The sequence below is a fragment of the Marmota marmota genome, unplaced genomic scaffold, assembly GCF_001458135.2.
Source record: "Marmota marmota marmota unplaced genomic scaffold, marMar, whole genome shotgun sequence".
NCBI classification, from domain to species: Eukaryota; Metazoa; Chordata; class Mammalia; order Rodentia; family Sciuridae; genus Marmota; species Marmota marmota.
This window is the reverse complement of record NW_025999982.1, coordinates 6,341,502-6,365,165: the sequence shown is the minus strand read 5'-3', so window position 1 is coordinate 6,365,165 and position 23,664 is coordinate 6,341,502. Positions and strand designations below refer to the sequence as shown.

The 23,664-nt window shown below is 38.2% G+C and overlaps 1 protein-coding gene across 4 annotated transcripts in view; it reads left to right on the top strand.

Moving 5' to 3' along the window:
* Btbd9 (BTB domain containing 9) overlaps positions 1-23,664 on the top strand; it is a 403,587-nt gene that overhangs the window by 254,956 nt on the left and 124,967 nt on the right. For all 4 annotated transcript variants that reach the window (XM_048805236.1, XM_048805235.1, XM_015487348.2 and 1 more), the window contains exon 7: positions 1,946-2,055. In XM_048805236.1, the coding sequence (XP_048661193.1) occupies positions 1,946-2,055 (110 nt within the window). The remainder of the gene's footprint in view (positions 1-1,945; positions 2,056-23,664) is intronic.

Genomic DNA, 23,664 nt, shown 5'->3' with positions numbered 1-23,664 from the left:
GAGCTTTGTAGCATCCCCTTAGGTCAGTATGGGCTGTATTTGACCTTAGAACACCAAGGAGGGAAAGGCCCTGCTCTTCACTGTTGACCACTTCCTGACTTACTACTCTGCACGGTAGGAGAGCTGTCTCTCCTTGGGAGGACGCCAGACCTAGGGAAGAGGAAAATGATCTGATCCATTTCCACCAAACCACATTCCCTGCAAGGTCTCAGACAGCAGCACTCAGGCTGTCAGGGCCTGTGCGGTTGAAAATGCTATGCTGGTTGAGTTGCTGTGGGTTTAAGGAAATGGACAAAATTAGATTCAGGTCCAGGTGCCAGGTTTAACACACCCCTTCCCTTCCAGAAAGCAACCAGGGAGATTGTTGCTGCCAGTAGTAGGTAACTCCACAATCTTTCCTGCTCATACCATTAAGAACATATTTTAAATGAACCCACCTACTAAACCCAGTAAAATCAACACCTATCTGCCTTAAGGACTGAAGAGCGGAGATCAGGGACAACCTCCTGCTTAATCAGAGAGCTCTGATTCTTGGTGCAGAAAGAGTGGTGTCTCCCTGCTGTAAGTCTGAGCACACTGAACAGCCAGTCTAGGAGATAACATTAATATCAGTTATGAAGATGAGCGATCAGCTTGTGTCAAGGAGCAGATGGCTAAATGAGGTGCATAGGGAATGCCCAAGATTCGGGCCTGAAGAAACAGGAGGGAAAATAGCCCTTGATACAAAAACTCTAAATATAGTCTTCTTAATGTGAATTTTAAAAATCAGCTTTTACATTATACAGTTAACCCGGAGTGATGAGAAATGTAAGAAAATTACCAAATTAGTGAACAGCGATTAACTCAGAAGTAAAATTTTATCATCTAAATCGAAGGTTGTTTTACACACAGAGGGAAGAAATTACTAAAACCTTGCCCAGTCTGTCATATCCTAATTGAAATCTGTTCCTTTAATATGCCCCATCCTTCTGAGTGCATAGTTCGTAATTTGGAAGAGCATTATCAGTTAATCTAGTTATTTTTCCTGGTTCTTCCTTTGAATTCCGTAAGACAGTGTGTGCACATTCCCTGTGGAATTGTGTGACACTCAGAAGAGTTTGTCTGTTCATTAACCTGTGAACTATCAGTCCCTTTGGAGAGTGAAGGGAGCAAGTCACTCCAAGGTTAATGCTTGTTTGTCGAAGATGAAGCCTCTTGGGAGATAGCGAAGGGTGAACAGGCCAAGATGCTCAAGACCTGCCCGGTGAAACCCTGCACCATGTGTAGATGCCAGATGTGTGTGGTCAGGAGGGAGGCTGCAGAGCAGGCTGGGCCACCTCTGCTGATCACTTCCTCTGGTCAGGAGAAGGCTTCCCAGCAGTCAGGTGGGTGGGCCTGGCGTAAGTATATGGGGTTAACTTCCTACTAGCACTTAGGAGCAGTACTAAAATAAGACACTGGGAAGGGTTTTCGGTAGTTTATTTGCATTTCTCCTTTTAAACAGGAAAGCAATATTGATTTCATGCATTTGTCTCCAATGGATGAAATCTTCGATTGAGTTGGAAGGCATTTGATTTTGACTATATTTGTGCACATGTGCGCAGATACATTCCTAAGCCTGGGCCAAGTAGAAGCTATTTGCTATTCTCCAATGTAAATGTTTCGTGGACATACACGAGTACTGACATTCAAGGCTTGAGCTGAACAGTACCTGGCATGATTTTCTAGGTAAATCTAAGTTTTACTTAATTCTCTGGGAAGTGACATCACTTTGACTTTGCTATAATTATTTTAGGCTTAGTTAGAGCCAGCTGAGGAGGAAATTCAGGATCTGAAGTCAAGTTCAAAGTCTCCTTTAGTTCATATCCTGGTACACTATGTGTTTAAATGAAGGACCTTATCCTGTTTATCCTTGGATTATGATGGAGTTCATTTTCAACAGATTTTCTTTTCTTTTTACCCTTAGGTATATTCGAATAGTTGGGACTCACAATACAGTAAACAAGATCTTTCACATTGTGGCTTTTGAATGTATGTTTACAAACAAAATCTTCACTCTGGAGAAGGGTCTGATCGGTAAGTATTATAATACTTTTGTTTTGTTATGTATACTAAGATATTTTGTTATTCCTTTAACTCATTATAATCAGATCTAAGGACTCTGGCTTAATGACAGGAGATGGCTTACATTTTTAGAAGCAGTCAAAATAGTAATTCCAGTTACCTTAAAGGAAAAGAATATAAATATTGTACTAGTAGTTAAGAATTTAAAATATTCTCGTGATTCATTCAGAATTGCAATATAGAGAATGCTCTTGATAGCCGGGCAAAGGCTTTCATACCAAAGGCTTTTCTATATTTTAATGGCAGTTGAGATTGGGGAGGAAGTCGGTCTGATATTGATCGGATGCTCATACTTTCTAGGCCTAAGACAGTATGTTGGCTTTTGATTTGGTATGAATGGTGTGCTCAGCTGTGGGAGTATCTTCCTTTCACAAATGTGTCAGGCCATATTTACGCTGCTTAGCCAAGTTCACCTCAGGAAAGTGCCTGCCTATAATTTCAATGAGACCCGAGTGATTGAACTGTCATTGCAAAAGTCAGGTTGATGGGAAATACTGCCTGACCCATCTTTTGAAAGGTATTTTGAATTTTGGATTAGTTGTTTCCTTGTTTTCTGATGTGCTTGTCTTTGGTTCGTTGTTAGGTAGTGCTTAGCTGGGCACTGTGTACAGTCAGTCCCGGGTTGATGGATCACAGTGTATCATGAGTGGCTTTTCTCATTCAAACTACCTATCCCTCTTCTCTTTTTCCCATACTCACATGTCTTTACTTCCCTCCTGCAAAGATCATTGTTAAACTAAAAAGATCTTTGAAAATGTGTCTCTACTCCCTATGTTCAGAGGTAGTAGGAGGTTGAGATGCTCCTGCCTCACAGCACCAAAACAGAATTGTGTGTCTTTTCCAACGGACTTGGTTCTCTAGACCATCTCAGTCCTGTCACTATTGGGACCCATGTCCATATCAATACATGTCCTGAAAACTTGGTAATGATTAGAATGGGAAAGAGGAGTGTAACTCACAGATGTTCACCAGTTCTTTGAATGGTCACAGCCTAAATTGTCCTAATACCTGTTGTGTCCTGTTAATCCTTTACTTATGGCAATTTGGGAGAATAATATTAATAAAGTAGCAGGAGTTAAAAATTTCCAATGTATAGAGAACTTTTAGAGCTCAACTAAAACCATTGTTTTAGTTTTAACTTTGTTATGGATATAACTTTTAATATTAAATATCAAAGTTGACTTCTGTATTTTTAAGTAACTTTGAAAGTTAACAAGTTTGAAGCATTACCTGGTGTTACTGTTTTTTAACTCTGTAGGCTGTATAGGTTTGAGGAAGGGCCCTTCTTTTCCTCCTTTTCACCCAGGTTCTTCTGTAGACTATAGGCCTCACTGTGTGAGTGACTGTGCAACCTGGAGAGTCCTCACTAACCAAGGTCCTGCTTATTCACAACATGGATAGCATCAGGCTACTCGATTCAGCCCCAGGTGCTGCATTTTTTAACATTCTCCACAGAAGGTGCCATCTACTTAAATCAGTCCTACTACAGTGTTGGAGGACACTGTAATTATTAAAGAAACAGGCCCATCTGATGTGAGAGGCCATTACAAGAGTGAAACTCAGGATGAGTTGTAATAAGGGATGCTGTTGTTGGTGTGAGTGTTTTGTCCTAGCTGAACCACTTGGTACCGTCAGAAGCAGTGACAGTCGCAGGCATGTCAGGCTCTGAAAGAAGATTGCAGAAATGCAAGAAGTGTTTTTGGAGTCTGGTTGAACACTTTTCTTTGAGCCCTTTTCTATGATGGTCACCAGCTTGACTACAAAAAGCACTGCAATCATCCTCCTGTCATCGTCCCTCAACCAAATGGTGGTGCAGGCAGGCAGCTGTATGTGTACACTTGCCAGCAGATGGCCTGCAGTGGGATCCCCTCTGGCCCTTCCTGGGACGTCTTCCCAGCTCAGAGCTGCCTGTGCTGGGCAGACAGGGAGGTGGCGTGAGTGTGAAGAAGTACAGGGGGATCTCATTATCCTCTGTCTGACATTGCAGCTTTGCTTCACTTGGAGAGGTGTTTGAAATAGTAATGGCCAGCTTTCCATGTTGATTATCTCAGGTGCATTTAGCAGCCCACAGATCCCAGCCAGCTACCCTGCAGGAACCTCCCAGAAAGGAGTGGTACTCTAGTGTGGACACTGGTGTGTCAGATTCACCAGGAGTTTTAATTTTAATTTATTTTATTTATTTATTAATTTTGAGACAGAGCCTCACTGTGTTGCCCAGACTGGCTTCCAACTCCTAGGCTCAAGCAGTCCTCCTGCCTTAGCCTCCCAAGTAGCTGGGAACATAGGCGTGCACTGCCATACCCAGCTCAAAGTTGTTTTTAAGTCACAGATGCATGCTTCTTATTTCTTCCTATGTCCTGTGAAATATGCTATCAACCGTTAAGAACCACTGATATCAACCCTGCATTTTCATGGCAGGAAAAAACATATTAAAACTAAAATAATATCATGAATAACTAAACAGTATCAAAACTTACTTTTATGTTTCTAGGTTCAGAACTTCCTTTTTTTACGATTCCTGGTCATCCTTTCATAATTTGAGACTCCACTAATCATTTTTCTATAGGCCTTAAAAAATGACTTTAAAAGTATTTGTATTTTTATCTGATTTTAATGTTTCTGCTTAAAATATGTAATGATGCCAGAAGATAATACAAGTAAAAATAACTGCATTAGCCACCAGGCATGGTGGTGCACACCTGTAATTCCAGTGGCTCGGGAGACTAAGGCAGGAGGATTGCAGGTTCAAAGCTAGCCTCAGCTACTTAGTGAGGCTGTAAGCAACCTAGTGAGACCCTTTCTCAAAATAAAAAATAAATAAAAAGGGATGGCGATGTGACTCAGTGATTAAGCACCCTGGGTTTAATTCCTGGTACACAAACAAACAAACAAAAACAAGGTATCAACTGCATAAGATTTTAGTCTTCTTTTCCTACCAAAGATTTTCTTTTCTATGTCTGATGACAACATGTCTCTCCTCAATGCTACTTTACTTGCACAGTTTCATGGGGAAGCTTGAGGTTCTCTAGGGTCTTATCCTTGGGACTGCCTCCGAGCTCTACCAAACTGTCCATCTTAGTTGTTGCCACTACAACCCCTTCTCATTTTGTGGCTGCTTCTGGATCTTGCTGGGACGTATTCTGTCCTGGGAGAGTAGGCCCATGATGACTGCTCCTCTGTTAGGAGGCATTTGTAGAAAACTGTAAGCTATCTTAGCAGTGAGGCATGGAAGAAAAATTAGAATAGAATTGGCTACTTTTTATAAGTTTTTTATCCCACAATGTGTTGGAGTCAGATTTTCATTGCTATGGCCAAAAGACCTGACAAGAAGAGTTAGAGCAAGAATAATTTATTTGGTTCACAGTTTCAGAAGTTCAGTTCATGGTTGGCTAACTCTATATCTCTGGGCCTGAGGTTACAGAATATCATGGTGGTTAAGAGTGGTGAAGGAAAGCAGCTCAGGACATGGCAGCCATGAAGCAAAGAGAGTTCTGCTCACCAAGGACACAACATAAACTCTAGCATCACCCCCCCCCCCCACCACCCTCTCCTCTCTCACATCCTCCTACACTCNCCTGGCATTGGGTGGGGCATGGGAGAAGAAGAGCGACAGTGACGTGTGTAGTTCACTTTTCCCCTGCAGAAGATAAAGTGAAATTCTCTCATAAGAGATTTGGTTTTACAAAAATCTCAGAGAAGTAAAGGCCCCACAATAATGCATGATGTCTGTCTCTTTTTGCTTCCACAGAGCCTGTGTTCCCCAAAAGGAATGGGATGCAGTTCTTCTTGGGGAATAGTATGGGGTGATGGTTAGAAAATGACTTCCTACATTTAAGAATCTCAATTTAGAGTGTGGTCAGTTGGGTGCATACGTGTCCTTTCATTAGTCTCTCCACTTTTTATTTTTTAAATAAAGGCTGCCTGAAAAAAGATTTTACAGCTCTTGTTTTGTAGGGTTTATTCCTGGGTGCGTGCGCAGGCACACCCAGGTAATATAAATGTGTACAACTTGTTCTTAAATGGGATATTTCAGAGTATGTATTTAATATCACATGGGAATATTGCTTCTCACAAACCATGATTCTGCCTCAGACTGGCATTATGAATGGTGAGATTACAATAGGCAAGATGTTTCTCTGGCATTGACCGTGCAAGATATTGTGGTGGTCAGGGGAACCTAAGATCTAATTTTGTTGGCTTAGTCCTAACCCAGTAGACCAGTCCTAAATCTCCAAACCTAGGAACTTTTAAAATTAATGTTTTGAATAGGTATTACACATAGATATTCTTATTTCTTCCCTTTTTATTAGAAAAGGTGGCACATATTCACATACTTTTTTCAGTTAACAGTGTTCTTGGAGGTCTTTCTTTACCAGTACCTGTAGAGTTTTCTCATTCTGTTTTACACCTGTACAGTACCCACTGGTGAAGGTGCTATAATTTATTTAACCAGTCTCCTTTGATAGATAGACTTGTGGGTGTTTTTGTCTTTTAGTGCCAATAAGAATTCTGTAATCACCCACTGTAAAAACAGTGAGTTTGATCAGTTTAGGCAAGTCTAATAAAGCCTAAAATAAAGAAGTAGTCATTCCCGGTACCACACACAAAGAAAATATACCTATTGTGACCTTAGAACCAGTGACATAATTTGTATGGCACAGTACCAAATGAAAGCATGGGACCGTATGTTCAGAAGCTGGAAAAAAGTGTCATTAAAGGCTTTTTAAAATGTTTTTTCCTTTCTTTAGTCTCTCTTAACTTGGCATGACTTTTTTTAAGGGGGAACAAGGATTGAATCCAGGGGTGCTTAACCACTGAAACACACTCCCAGCCTTTTTATTTTTTATTTTGAGACAGAGTCTCATTAAGTTACTTAGGGTCTTTTTGAGGCTAACTTCGAACTTGTGATCCCTCTGTCTCAGCCTACTGAGCCACTGGGATTATAGGTGTGTGCCACTGTACCTGGTTACTGTTTTTATATTATACAATGACAATTTTAGATGCAAATATAAGATCGTTTACATCATATGCAGAATCACCAAAATTGCATAGTTCTTACTTGGTAGTTTATACATGTTATGAATTTAGTTGTTACCAGAACAGTGAAAATGCTGTACAAAACTAATAGAACTGATTTTACTTCACTTATTGATACATGCACATTCTATAAACACTTTCTACTTTTAGTTTGTTAATAAGTAAGGAAGGACTTAAAGAATCTATAGAGGCAGGCATGATGGTTCAACCTATAGTCCCAATTACTTGGACCCTGAGGCAGGAGGATCACAAGTTGGAGGCCAGCCTGGGCAATTTAGTTAGCAAGGCAGTGTCTGAATAGGCTGGGCTAGTCTAGGCTGTACTGGATAGGGCTACCGATGGAGCTTAGTGGTAGAGCTCTGGTCTAACATATGCAGAGCCCTAGGTTCAATCCCCAGTGCTGATCCCGCCAACCCCTGCCAAAACAAACAAACAAATAAACAAATAAATGACTGGGTTCTGTTCCTTTTCATTCTGTGTCATGATTTTCAGCGTGTGTATTTGGCTAACACAGAGTACTAATGAGAGTAAAGAAGGATATGACAGAGTTCCTTGGTCATCAGTGCTCCTTTGAATGCCTTTACCTTTTTATTTTAAACAATTGCAGTTATTATTATTGATCTTCACATTATTATCTTTAGCCTCTTTGAATTTGTTCTGGAGCCCTTTTGACACATCTTCAATAGTCCTCAATAGTTCTTTGATTTGTGGCTTGACAAGATGTACCAGGTTTATCTTGTACATTTTGCCTTTGATCTGGAATCAGCCATTTCTTCAAGAAACTTTGGTTCTGTTTAGTGTGAAATGACATCTGGAAACCTCAGTGTAGGCACAGTAGATGATCTTTGTATTGTGTCACTATTTCCAGGCCTTCAGTAGGCAGAGTAGAACATACCTGCACATGTTCTTAAATATTTGTATATCACATATTTAACACATAAAATAGATCATGAATACATCTGACACTTCAAATTCGATATTCCGAGATTGTTATTTAACCTCTCAATCTGTCTTTCATCATCTATTATCCATATTGAAAATCTTGGTCACCAGTGACACAGTTCAATATCCCCAGTACATACAAAATAGCTATTGAATAACAGTACCAAAACTCATATGAGACATATTATTACTGAAAATAGTTTAAGATTTTTACAATTATTTTTGTGTCCTCGGAACATATTGCACTGGAAATATCCCCCCAAGTTACCGTATTTTTAAATTACTTGAAATAATTTTGTGTGGCTCACTATTTCAGTATACTGTTAGTTCTTCTGTTCTATTTTGCTTTCATTATGTAGGGGTTGCCTTTAAAGCATTTTTTGCTTTAGCTCTTTCATCTCTGTGGTAGAAGCCAGTTGACAAAGGAAACATCATTGTTTGGAAAGCATCATAGTAGGACACACATGTCATACTGCTGTGCTCCAGGCCTGCCACCTCTAGAAGTTGACCTGTGGCAAATGTGGCTACTGTACTAAGCGCAAAATAAAGTATACTGAAGTGTCCAGGCCTCAAAATAAAATTCCACCAGAACTGGTCGAAGGAGGCATCTAAAAGTTGTGTATCGCACAGTCAAGCATGGACTCTGCGAAGGAGCAACCCTTAACCCAGAGAGCAACTGTTGGGGCATCCCGTTCAGCTTGAGAATTTCAGTAATTAGTCACCAGTGAATATTCTGGTTTTATTTTTTTTTTAATTTTTTATTATTGGTTATTCAAAACATTACATAGTTCTTCTGGTTTTAAAACAAAACAAAAAAATTAATAAATTTTGTTTTATAACTGTGAAATACATGGTTTTAAAATCAGGTCTACAAAGAAAAGCTATAGTCTCGAGAAATCAAGCTTCTTTTTTTGTTCCCTCTACCCCATATGTTATCTCTTTTCCCTCTTTTTTATCCTATTTAATAAATGTTTGGTATATATAAATATATGTTAATATATTTTATATTCCTCACTGTTTCGAGTAATTGGCAGCATACTTTTTCTTCACCTTTTCTGTATTTAATGTTTACTCTGGTGCTAGCTACATAGAAAGATATCATTTATTCCTGTTTGTAGCTTCATGGCTCTTGATGTAGAAATGTTGTAGTTTATTCAAAATCTGTTCTCTTTTGATGAACAATTTGGGTTGTTTTTAGTCTTCTGCTACTAGAAATAGTAGCATAGACTTGTGCATAGATCTTTCCCCATTTTTGCTGATCTATCTTTAAATAGATTCCTAGAGAATAGGGATTGCATGATCAAAGGGTAAATGCACAGAGGGTTTTGTTAGACATTGGTAAATTCACTTTCATAGAGATGGTGCCATTTTAAAATTCACACTGGCATTATATGATTCAAACTACTTCCCCACAGTCTAACCAATGGATTTTAGCCAGTTTGATAGGTAAGAAATGGTATCTCAGAGCAGTTTTAAGTGCATTTCTCTTATGAGAGAAATTGAGCATCATTTCATAGGTTTAAGGGCCATTTACATTTCTTCATTAAATAGCTCTTCTCTTCCTCTNGTGACATACTTCCTTCCACCATAACCTCCCTGACTACAGTCACCACCCAGTTAATCCACTGTGAATTGATTTACTGATTAGGTCACCCTTGTCATAATCTAATCATTTCCTCTGAATATTCTTGCATTGTCTTATACATGAGCTTTTGGGAGACCTAACATTCCACCCCTGGTCCCCAAAAGTTCATGCCCATCTCACAATGCAAAATACATTTAGTTCATTATCAGTAGTTCCCAAAGTTTCCCAAGATTAAGAGCAAACTCTCAGTATGAACTGCTATAAAAAATCAAAATTAAGTTATATATATCCACTATGTAATGGCATACAGTAAATATTTCCATTCCACAAGGGAGAAATATGGGCATATAAAGAAGAGATGGAACAAAAGCAAGACCAAAATCCAGCTGGGCAAACAAGTTCTGTAGCTCCACATCCAACATCTGGGGCACATTGCATTGTGATGTTCCCTCTGAAGGGTTTGTGTAGCTCCGCCACTGTGGCTTGCTAGTTGCAGTCTGGCTTGTCTCTACTCCTGCAGCTTTCTCAGCAGTAGACATTCCATGTTACTGGCATCTCTTAATCTCAGGGGGTCTTCACCACAACTTTTGCTTCCTTTCTACTTCTTCGCTCATCACCCTCTCAGTGGCAGCCCACAGGGACTTTAAACCGCTCACGTTTTTCCTGGCTTTTTAGGCCTTCCTTTGAAATTACAGTGGAAGCCTCCATAACCCCCTAATTTCATCATCCTACAATCTTGTAGAACTAGTACCACATGGTTGAAGCCAAGCTCTGCCAACATTTTGAGAGGTAACCAAGCTTCCGGGCACCACAAATGCAGCAGCCTCTGAGTTACTGGGCAACTGAGCATGGTGAAAGAACTTCCTAGACTGCTGTGTGCAAGTAGGGTGCCCAAGTGTTCTTTTATGAAAAAAAATTTTTTTACTTTACACCCTTCATCCTGAGATGGATGTGGTCTTGCCAATTTCTGAGATGCCCTCAGGCTGTTTTTCCTATTGTGTCTGGGTAAAGTACTCAGTGAATCTTTAGTGGCTATAATCTCACCCAGTTTTACTTGTACTTTTTTGGACAAACTGCAATTTTTCAAATCTTTCTGCTGTTTCCTGCTCCTTATTATCACAGTTAATTTGGCTCAAATCTACCAGTAATATCCATGCTGCCACTTGAGTGCTGTGCTGCCTTGAAATTTCCTCTGCCAAATTAATTAGGCCATCACCTCTAATTTCAGCCTCACAGTAAGTCTCAGGACATGAGCAAGATGTAAATAGTTTTTTGTTGTTGTTTTGTTTTTCCAGAATGTAATATGAACGGCCTCTAGTCCAATTCCCATAGAGTTCTTTCTCTCTTTTGAAACCTCATAAGCCAAGTCTTTACTGTCCACAGGCCTATTGGCATTCTGGTTTTCTGTGCTTCCTCCAAAATTGACCATTAAACTTAGAACATTCTAAAACTTTTCCAGCTTGCATCTCTAAACTTTTCAAAATTCCTCTCCAAAACTCCAAAAGCTCTAGAACCACGTGGTTAATTTAGTAACAGAAACAGCCCCGTTTCTCAGTATCAATTCTGGTTTTTTTTCCCCTCTGTGACCAATCTTCCTTTTCATTGCATCTTGCCCTTACATTCACACAGAAAAAATAGTCCCCATTACCTGTCTTCAAGAACTATCAACTCACAGCCAGCCTAGTTTAACTCTCTGTGACTTCTTCCTCCATCAGATTATTTTAGAGCCAATCCCAGACATCTTATTATTTCATCCATAAATATTTCATTACATTTCTCTAAAAATAAGGCCTTATTTTTGTAGCCATAATCATAACACTATCATAGTTTCCCAAAATTGAATAGTAATTCCTTAAAAAGCATTAAATATCCAGTCAGTGTTGAAATTTTCCTAATTGTTTCAAAATCTGGAGTGAGGGTGTTTGTGTTTTAGGAGTTGTTAAAATCAGAATTTATTAAAAAAAAAAAAAAAAAGCAGGGCTAAGGTTGTGGTTTAGTGGTTGAGTGCTTTCCTAGCATATACAAGACCCTGGGTTTGATCCCTAGTGCCATCAATAAATTCAGATAAGGTCCACCTTATGCCAATAGCTGTTATGACTTAAATATCTTTAAATCTACAGGTTTCCTTTCATTTATCTTGTCTCTTGTCTTTCTTTCTTTCTTCTACTCCTCCCCCATTAAAATTTGTTGAAGAAATTAGATTTGTCTTGTAGTTTCTGACAGCCTAGATTTTGGTCACTGAATCCCCATGGTAATGTTTAGCATGTTATCCATCGCTTTTCTGCTTGTCTCCCTCCCTCCCTCCCTCCCTCTCTTTCATACTAGGGAGTGAACCCAGGGGTGCTTAATCACTGAGCCATATACCAGCACTTTTTATATTTTATTTTGAGACAGTGTCTCCCCAAGTTGCTCAGGATCTTGCTAAGATGCTGTGGCTGGCATTGAACTCATGATCCTCTTGCCTTAGCCTCCTGAACCACTGGAATTACAGGCATGCTCTACCATGCCCGGCCATTCCATTTCTAATAACTCAGTAATTAGAGACTAAGTCAGATTCAACTATTATTATTGATGATGTTGTTGTGTTGTTGTTGTTGTTAGTAGTATTAGATAGCAGTGCTCCATAGTAGTGTTAAGTGTGTCTATCAAGCACGGAAAAGCTCTGGTTGTTTCTCTTTAAGATGTTCACATCCATTGATAATTATTTCCTAGATCCATTACTTCATAAACTTGGTATTGCAAAGTGGTTATAGTCTGTCATTCCTTCTTCATTTAGTAGCTAGAAAGAGATGAATTCCCTGAAAACTTGTTTGGTAATCCTAAGATACAGTTTGCATAGGGAGAGAAGTCTAAATATTATAGTTTTTCCTTTTATTTACCAGTCTTTAAAATGAAGAAGTGTTCCCTAGCATCCTCAAAAGGTGACCAAAGAGCTTTGATTGTGGGAATTATTAGGGGGTAACAGGTACATATCATTTTGAGATTATGGAATTAAACACATTTGGCATCTTTTAAACAATTGCAGTTATTATTATTGATCTTCACATTATTATCTTTAGCCTCTTTGAATTTGTTCTGGAGCCCTTTTGACACATCTTCAATAGTCCTCAATAGTTCTTTGATTTGTGGCTTGACAAGATGTACCAGGTTTATCTTGTACATTTTGCCTTTGATCTGGAATCAGCCATTTCTTCAAGAAACTTTGGTTCTGTTTAGTGTGAAATGACATCTGGAAACCTCAGTGTAGGCACAGTAGATGATCTTTGTATTGTGTCACTATTTCCAGGCCTTCAGTAGGCAGAGTAGAACATACCTGCACATGTTCTTAAATATTTGTATATCACATATTTAACACATAAAATAGATCATGAATACATCTGACACTTCAAATTCGATATTCCGAGATTGTTATTTAACCTCTCAATCTGTCTTTCATCATCTATTATCCATATTGAAAATCTTGGTCACCAGTGACACAGTTCAATATCCCCAGTACATACAAAATAGCTATTGAATAACAGTACCAAAACTCATATGAGACATATTATTACTGAAAATAGTTTAAGATTTTTACAATTATTTTTGTGTCCTCGGAACATATTGCACTGGAAATATCCCCCCAAGTTACCGTATTTTTAAATTACTTGAAATAATTTTGTGTGGCTCACTATTTCAGTATACTGTTAGTTCTTCTGTTCTATTTTGCTTTCATTATGTAGGGGTTGCCTTTAAAGCATTTTTTGCTTTAGCTCTTTCATCTCTGTGGTAGAAGCCAGTTGACAAAGGAAACATCATTGTTTGGAAAGCATCATAGTAGGACACACATGTCATACTGCTGTGCTCCAGGCCTGCCACCTCTAGAAGTTGACCTGTGGCAAATGTGGCTACTGTACTAAGCGCAAAATAAAGTATACTGAAGTGTCCAGGCCTCAAAATAAAATTCCACCAGAACTGGTCGAAGGAGGCATCTAAAAGTTGTGTATCGCACAGTCAAGCATGGACTCTGCGAAGGAGCAACCCTTAACCCAGAGAGCAACTGTTGGGGCATCCCGTTCAGCTTGAGAATTTCAGTAATTAGTCACCAGTGAATATTCTGGTTTTATTTTTTTTTTAATTTTTTATTATTGGTTATTCAAAACATTACATAGTTCTTCTGGTTTTAAAACAAAACAAAAAAATTAATAAATTTTGTTTTATAACTGTGAAATACATGGTTTTAAAATCAGGTCTACAAAGAAAAGCTATAGTCTCGAGAAATCAAGCTTCTTTTTTTGTTCCCTCTACCCCATATGTTATCTCTTTTCCCTCTTTTTTATCCTATTTAATAAATGTTTGGTATATATAAATATATGTTAATATATTTTATATTCCTCACTGTTTCGAGTAATTGGCAGCATACTTTTTCTTCACCTTTTCTGTATTTAATGTTTACTCTGGTGCTAGCTACATAGAAAGATATCATTTATTCCTGTTTGTAGCTTCATGGCTCTTGATGTAGAAATGTTGTAGTTTATTCAAAATCTGTTCTCTTTTGATGAACAATTTGGGTTGTTTTTAGTCTTCTGCTACTAGAAATAGTAGCATAGACTTGTGCATAGATCTTTCCCCATTTTTGCTGATCTATCTTTAAATAGATTCCTAGAGAATAGGGATTGCATGATCAAAGGGTAAATGCACAGAGGGTTTTGTTAGACATTGGTAAATTCACTTTCATAGAGATGGTGCCATTTTAAAATTCACACTGGCATTATATGATTCAAACTACTTCCCCACAGTCTAACCAATGGATTTTAGCCAGTTTGATAGGTAAGAAATGGTATCTCAGAGCAGTTTTAAGTGCATTTCTCTTATGAGAGAAATTGAGCATCATTTCATAGGTTTAAGGGCCATTTACATTTCTTCATTAAATAGCTCTTCTCTTCCTCTGAGTCTTCTAGATGAATAGAGAATGTTTTTAGTAAGACCTGGGGGAGCAGTAAACACTACATTGATATTGGAATGTGATACTCAGCATTACAGAAATCTAGTTTTCCTTCTTAAAGTCTCCTGGATCTTCTGGAAAATATAAGCTCTCTGCTTAAAATATACTAACTAGAACATGGAGTTCTAGGCTCAAAAATTCAGGATTCTTTAACCTGTTCAAAGAATAGGAAGAAAATCCTTTTATCAGCTTTAGGCTATTATGTATTTCCTATGTATCTACCAGGATGGGTCCAGAAAGACTGGTGGCTTTTTTTAATTCTAGTTTCTAGTTAGTAGTTGGCCTGAGGCAACCAAAATAGGTAGCATAAGCACAGGAACTCTGTGGCAGAAGCTGTCAGGCCTTCCTGTCTCTCGCCACCCTGTTTGAACAGGAGCACTGGTGCCCCTGACCAGCTGCCCTGTCATCATCACCACCAGAGGCAGGTGGAACAGAGCGTGCCTTCTTCCTCGGAGCGTCTTCCAGTCTCCCACCAGTTTCCCCTGTTGGCAGAACCAAAAGCCAGGCTAGTAAGGGAAGTCTTGAACTGCAGTTTGCAAAGGTTTAGCCTTCGAGGTGCAGGCTAGAGCCAGGGAAGGCGAGGAGCTCAAAGGCTGAAAGCAGCATGAACGGGGCTCCTTGCAGGGGGAACCCGCCCTCTGAGTCAGCGCAGCCTGACATGGTGAGGCTGGAAACATGTGCCGTGGAGGATAGCAAAGGCACAAGCAGTGAGAAAGGTTAAATATTTAGTTGGGATATAAAGAAAACCTTGGTTTTTTCTTGCCTAATAAGATAAGGCTTCACGAAGAGCTGCATGTTGAGCTGAGCCTTGAAGAATTCGGTAAATTTTACAGAGCGCAACAAAAGTGCTAATTTACGTAGCAACAAAAGTAGGTGACACTTATTTCCCTCCCAGGAGCTGAAGGCAGGAAATAGAAATAGTGGTCTAGAGTTGCAACTCTCATTTAGAAGTAGTTTAAGATTGTAACAGTGTGTTCAGAATTGCTGTAAAATTTCTCAGAAAGTAAACAGAGTTGGAAAGCTGCATGGTGATGGGCTTTGAAGCCACTGAACTAGAGCTACATTATGCCTTGGGTACTTCACAACTCCATATAGAAAAATAAGTGTCCCCCGCAGCAGAAACAGAGATTTGGGAGAAGGGAGTTCATTAGTGTAGGAAGGCGTTAGAATGTGGCAAGAAGCACCCTGCCCAGCCTGACCCGGGGCCCCCACGCCCCATGCAGGCAGTTCCCTGGCGAGTCTGGAAAAGGCTAGAGACTGTTTCTTTCCCAGCTGATTCTTCTCACAGGTTTAAGGCTGATTCTGATTGTCAGTAAAACTTAACTTCTTTAGCTACTATAAATGACTTGGCATTAAGCAGACACTTATTAAGAGGCTGCCAAGTGTACCTTGGGCACTGGGGAGAGAGAGAGACACAGGTGTAGTTTCTGCCTTGAGAATCATGTGAGCGAATGGAGGAGGAATTAAAAGGTGACAACACAGTAAAATAAGTGGTGTATTGGGGTATTCAGCAGATATGGTGGCGTCACTGAACAGGAGCAGAAGCCTGAGCTGAGGGAACGGCACCAGGGAAGAGCTCCCGCCAGAGGGGTCATCGGCTCAATCCTAAGGCGGAAGCTCCAGAGAATCACAATGGTCATCCTGTGAAAGGCTGTATCTGACCACTCCACAGCCAGAGCCCCTTCCCGTGGACACCTGGCATTGGGTGGGGCATGGGAGAAGAAGAGCGACAGTGACGTGTGTAGTTCACTTTTCCCCTGCAGAAGATAAAGTGAAATTCTCTCATAAGAGATTTGGTTTTACAAAAATCTCAGAGAAGTAAAGGCCCCACAATAATGCATGATGTCTGTCTCTTTTTGCTTCCACAGAGCCTGTGTTCCCCAAAAGGAATGGGATGCAGTTCTTCTTGGGGAATAGTATGGGGTGATGGTTAGAAAATGACTTCCTACATTTAAGAATCTCAATTTAGAGTGTGGTCAGTTGGGTGCATACGTGTCCTTTCATTAGTCTCTCCACTTTTTATTTTTTAAATAAAGGCTGCCTGAAAAAAGATTTTACAGCTCTTGTTTTGTAGGGTTTATTCCTGGGTGCGTGCGCAGGCACACCCAGGTAATATAAATGTGTACAACTTGTTCTTAAATGGGATATTTCAGAGTATGTATTTAATATCACATGGGAATATTGCTTCTCACAAACCATGATTCTGCCTCAGACTGGCATTATGAATGGTGAGATTACAATAGGCAAGATGTTTCTCTGGCATTGACCGTGCAAGATATTGTGGTGGTCAGGGGAACCTAAGATCTAATTTTGTTGGCTTAGTCCTAACCCAGTAGACCAGTCCTAAATCTCCAAACCTAGGAACTTTTAAAATTAATGTTTTGAATAGGTATTACACATAGATATTCTTATTTCTTCCCTTTTTATTAGAAAAGGTGGCACATATTCACATACTTTTTTCAGTTAACAGTGTTCTTGGAGGTCTTTCTTTACCAGTACCTGTAGAGTTTTCTCATTCTGTTTTACACCTGTACAGTACCCACTGGTGAAGGTGCTATAATTTATTTAACCAGTCTCCTTTGATAGATAGACTTGTGGGTGTTTTTGTCTTTTAGTGCCAATAAGAATTCTGTAATCACCCACTGTAAAAACAGTGAGTTTGATCAGTTTAGGCAAGTCTAATAAAGCCTAAAATAAAGAAGTAGTCATTCCCGGTACCACACACAAAGAAAATATACCTATTGTGACCTTAGAACCAGTGACATAATTTGTATGGCACAGTACCAAATGAAAGCATGGGACCGTATGTTCAGAAGCTGGAAAAAAGTGTCATTAAAGGCTTTTTAAAATGTTTTTTCCTTTCTTTAGTCTCTCTTAACTTGGCATGACTTTTTTTAAGGGGGAACAAGGATTGAATCCAGGGGTGCTTAACCACTGAAACACACTCCCAGCCTTTTTATTTTTTATTTTGAGACAGAGTCTCATTAAGTTACTTAGGGTCTTTTTGAGGCTAACTTCGAACTTGTGATCCCTCTGTCTCAGCCTACTGAGCCACTGGGATTATAGGTGTGTGCCACTGTACCTGGTTACTGTTTTTATATTATACAATGACAATTTTAGATGCAAATATAAGATCGTTTACATCATATGCAGAATCACCAAAATTGCATAGTTCTTACTTGGTAGTTTATACATGTTATGAATTTAGTTGTTACCAGAACAGTGAAAATGCTGTACAAAACTAATAGAACTGATTTTACTTCACTTATTGATACATGCACATTCTATAAACACTTTCTACTTTTAGTTTGTTAATAAGTAAGGAAGGACTTAAAGAATCTATAGAGGCAGGCATGATGGTTCAACCTATAGTCCCAATTACTTGGACCCTGAGGCAGGAGGATCACAAGTTGGAGGCCAGCCTGGGCAATTTAGTTAGCAAGGCAGTGTCTGAATAGGCTGGGCTAGTCTAGGCTGTACTGGATAGGGCTACCGATGGAGCTTAGTGGTAGAGCTCTGGTCTAACATATGCAGAGCCCTAGGTTCAATCCCCAGTGCTGATCCCGCCAACCCCTGCCAAAACAAACAAACAAATAAACAAATAAATGACTGGGTTCTGTTCCTTTTCATTCTGTGTCATGATTTTCAGCGTGTGTATTTGGCTAACACAGAGTACTAATGAGAGTAAAGAAGGATATGACAGAGTTCCTTGGTCATCAGTGCTCCTTTGAATGCCTTTACCTTTTTATTTTAAACAAATTTGAGTTTGAAGGGAAAGTGTCAGCAGCCCTGCTCAAATTGGTTGTGAACATGTCAGGTTTCCCCAGCATTTGACTGTAGTCTCACAACCTACAGGCAGGGAGAGTCCACAGCCTGTCCGTGCTTTGTGGGACATCATGAACACCATACACAAATTGGACAAGCAGAGAATGTTGCGAGTGCACATTTTGCACATCTCCTCTGCTTGTGAGCATTTTCATTACACTTGGACCTTTAAAAACGTAAGTTCGAAGATGAGATTATTAAGAAAAAAAAACAGGGATAGTGGATTATCAAACTAAGTGAGGGTCTTCTCTGGGTGTAGCAAGCTGTCTGTAGAGGTCACGTGCCCATAAAGCTGGCCCTGATCACTGCTTCTATTTGACATTGCTGTGGTTTTCTTTAGTATATACAGTAACCAGTAAGATGTATAATGTGGGGGAGAATCCACTTCATAAAAACTGAAAGGTAACTGGTAACAACCCGAGAGCTACATTCCTGATTTATACCTAGTTTATCCGTGGGCACCCATTCCTGACTCATTTGCCATTAGAGATGAGGACTGGGTCAGGGACAAAGGTGGGAGCTGGTAGGATGCTGTGTGCCCACAGACAGTGTGGCCAGGAGGTGCTGATGCCAGAGAGGTCTGCGCAAATGGCCAGCTTTTTTTCCTCTCTCAAACTCCTACGTGGAAACATAAGAAACTATAAATCTTTAAGAAGAACTGAGTAATGGAATCTCACATTCCTGCTTGAGAAAATAAAGTAAACATGTTGGTTCTTTCCATCTTAATCTACAAATTTAATCCAAGACTGCTCAGAACCTCATCTCTTCTTTAAAGTTTATTTTTCAGATTTCCAAGAGAATAAGTAAGTGAAAATATTTTACTCCCCCACAAAAAACAAAACCCTGAAGAAGTAAAAATTTTTTAAAAAAATTAGAAATCTCATGTCATCATATACTAATATTAGTATTGCACACTAAACAAATTATGACATTATTGTGAGAATAAGCTGGTAGATAAATTAAGCAACTATCCAAACTCTGAATTAGAATCCTAGTAGTTTTAAGAATACAGTGCAAGATAAAGATGACATTTCCCATCTGTTAAGAATGGAAGGGTTACACAGCAAGTGATGCTGAGACAGTTGACAATTGAAAAGAGTTATGTGAAATTCTTCCTCATAGAGTATACCAAAATAGTTGTCTGTTCAAGAGTTAGATTTTATATTGTTGCTCCAAAGGAACTGTAGGGAGCCATTAATAAGTTTTTCTGATTTCAAGGTAGGGAACAACTTCCTCAGCATAAAAGCAAAGGAAGAAACCATAAACAGAATTCAAAGGTGTTTGACAAACTGAGAAAAAAAATAATTGCAACATACATGACAACAAGTTATGATTTTTAATTTAAAAGAAATACATGAGTAAGAATGAACCCCAAAAAGAAAGTTTATATAAACAATTTATTTTTTTTTAAAAAAGCATATGAAACAGAATAGTCAATAAACTTGAAAGAGTTTAGCCCACTAATAATTGAAGAAATGACTATTGATATTCCATTTTTTTGGTTTAATTGCAAATATTTTTACATTTGTATTTATGTAAGTAGCACATTCACCATTTCTCATCAAAAACATAGAAATCTTTAGCTATTGGGTAAGAGGAAGAAATAAAGTATATTCCAAATAAGAAGGGAAAAATGACATTGTCACCATTTGCTGAAAACATAATCTTATATACAGAAATGCCTACAGACTTCAGACTATAGACTCCACGAAAAAGCTTTTAGAACTAGTAAATGCAGTAAAGTCACAGGATACAAAGTCCATACAGTAAACTATCTGAATGAGAAATCAAGAAAATAATACCATTTACAATAGTTACAAACATAAGATAAAATACTTAGAAATAAATTTAACCAACAAGATGAAAGATCCATATACTGAAAACCACAAAACATTGATGAAAAAATTTGAAGAAGACAGACACATACTGTATTCATAGATTGAAAGAATGAATGTTATTAAAAATGTCTGTTACCCAAAGCATCTACAGATTCAGTGCAGTCCTTTTGAAAACTGTAATGTCATTTTTCATAGAATTTTATTTGATCCTAAAATTCATATGGAACCATAAAAACCTCAGTATGAAGCTTGGAGGTATCCCATTACCTCATTTTGAAATATAGTACAAAGCTGTGGTAATTAAAACAGCATGGAACTGGGCAAAAAAAGAAACACATTGACCAATGGAAGAGAATAAAGAGCCCAGAAATGATCCTGTACATGCAGAAATGATTTTCACCCAAGGGGCTAAGTACATGCAACGGGAAAAGGATAAAAGAGCCTCTTTAATAAATGGTGCTGGGAAAACTAAATATTCTCATACAGAAGAATGAAAATGGATCCTTATCTCATGCTATATAAAAAAACCTCAAAATAGATTAAAGACTTAAATATAAGATCAGAAACAGTAGAACTACCAAAGAAAATGAGGAAAACTATCCTACATTGGTCTGGAAAATGATTTTTTGGATTCAACTTCCAAAGCACAGGCAAGAAAAGTAAAAACAGACAAATGGAATTACATCAAACTAAAAAGCTTCTGTACAGCAAAGGAAACACTTACAGTGAGCAGAGACAACCAACAGATTGGGAGAAAGGATTGCAAGCCATACATCTGATAAGGGATTAATATCAGAGAGTGCGCACTCAGTGGCAAGAAAACAAGAACAAAAACCAACTGAGAAAATGAACAAAGGACCTAAGTAGACATTCCCCAAAAGAAGACACACAAATGTCCAATAGACAGAAGAAAAAAAAGGCTCACAATCACTAAGCATTAGGGAAATGCAAATTAAAAGCACACTAAGATATCATCTCACACCTGCCAGAATAGCTTTTATCAATAAGACAAAAGGTAACAAGTGTTGGCAGGGATGGGAGGAAAGGGAACCCTTGCACACTGTGGGTGAGAATGTAAATTAGTATAACCATTTTGGAAAACAGTATGGTGGTTCCTCACAAAGTTAATATTAAAATTACCGTATGATCCAGCAATCCCACTTCTTGGAATTTACCCCCAGAGTTTTAAATCAATTTATTGAAGAGAGATTTGTACTCCCATCTTCATTGCTGAACTATTCATAGTGGCTGAGTTATAGAATCAACTGTCCATCAACAGATGAATGGATGGAAGGAAATGTGGTATATATACTCAGTGGAATACTGTTCAGCCTTTAAAAAGAAGGATATCCTGTCATTTGTGGTAATGTGAATTAATGTGAATGGAATTGGAAATCATCATACTAAGTGAAATAAACCAGGCACAGAAAGACAGATGTCACAGGTTCTTATTTGTGTGTGGAATCTCAAACAGTTAAACTCATAGAAGCAGAGTAGAATGGTGGCCGCTGCGGCTGGGAGTGGGGAGAGTGAGGACAGAATGGTCAGGGGTACAAAATCTCAGGAGGAAGAGGTTTTGTTTTTGTTTTTTATGTTGCATAACATAGTGAAGGCAAATAGAGTATTATATATTTTTAAACTGCTAAGAGCAAATTTCATTTGTTCTTAGCATAAAAACGTTAAGTATTTGAGGAGAAGGATATGTTAACTAGCTTGATTTAATTATTCCACATTGTATTCAAGAATCATAACATCGCTGGGTACTCCATAAATTCATATAATTATAAATTATCAACCTATAGTTAAAATCCCAAACAATGTAGAAGTACACTCAGTAAATAAACCATTTCTACATTTTAACTTATCAGACTAGTTATTTTTAGAATTATTATTTTGTGTGTCTTGGCCATTCCTGTTTTTTGTGAATTGTGAATATTCATATGAAGTGTGAATGTTCTTTTCCAACTTTTCTATTTGACTGCTTGTTTATTGTTAATTTTGTATATATAGATATGCATTCTTTGCCTTTTGTACACATTGCAAATATCTTTTTCCAAACTGTGAGTTATCTTTTGATGGGTTTTTTTGGTACAGAAGTTTTGAACTTTGAGTTGATCGTGTCTGTTAGTTCTTTTTTTTTTTTTTCTTGTTTTCTTTCTGCTTTTGGTTTTTGTGACTTAGTTAGAGACTCTGTCCCCAGCCCAAAATAAAAGTGTATGTTTTTTTAAGTGAGGTTCTGTGGCACATATATATAATCCCACCAGGAGGAGGCTGAGGCAGGAAGATTGCAGGATTGAGGCTAGCCTCAGCAACTTAGTGAAAACTAAAATTAAAAGGCTGGGAATGTAGCTCAGATGTAGGCTGCTCTGGGGTTCGACTCCCCACCACCACATGATGCATACACAAAATGCTTTTCTGCAGAGGTTGTTGGTAGTTGGTTGCTTTTTCCTATTGTTAAAGTGTATGTATATGCTTGCATTTTGCTTTTTAGTCTATTTAAAATTATATTTGCATTTGATCTGAGGTGTAAAGATTTAACTCTTCTTTCTAAAATATGTGACTATTTTGTGAAATTCCTTTTGATTATTTCATCTTTCCTTTCATTGATTTAAAATAGCATATATCATGGATTTATATATCTATTGTAGCTTCTGTGCTTTATAATCTATTTTGCTATCTCATACTTCAAATATACATTCCTAGTTATTCTTTTTCTAAAATTTTTAGGCTATTTCAAATTTTCTTTTTCAATGAACTTGAAAATCAGCTTGTCAAATTTCATTTTAAAATCCTGTTGGCAATGATGTTTTAAATGAAAAGACTTAGTGAGAATGTTGAGAAATGGGCAGTCATGTGCCACTCAGATATGAATGTTACAAGTTTTCTAGACGACAGTTTGGCAGTATTTGTTAAGAGTCTTGAAAATACTACCCTTTGATCTGCCTTTAGTAATTTATCCTAAAGAAATACTCAGGAACAACATTTCTTCTGTAAAAAATGTTCAGCACAGTGTTATTTATGGTAACCAACGAAAGGGGAAAGACTACAAATGTCCAACAATAAGGACATGATGAAATAAATTATTACACAGGTATCCATTAGAATTTCTACATAGCCATTCATAACATAGGTCAGTGCCCATAATGAAAAATAGAAGTAGGATCCATCTTATAGCCAGATGGATGCTAGTATTTTTAAATTAAATATATGTGCATGTATTAATTTACAGAGACAACTATAAAGATAATACATGCAGAGTGGCTCTAATGACTGAGATTTATTTTCTCACAGTTCTGGAGCCCAGAAGTCTAAGCTCAAGGTATTGGCAGTTTGGTTTCCTAAGGCCTTTCTCC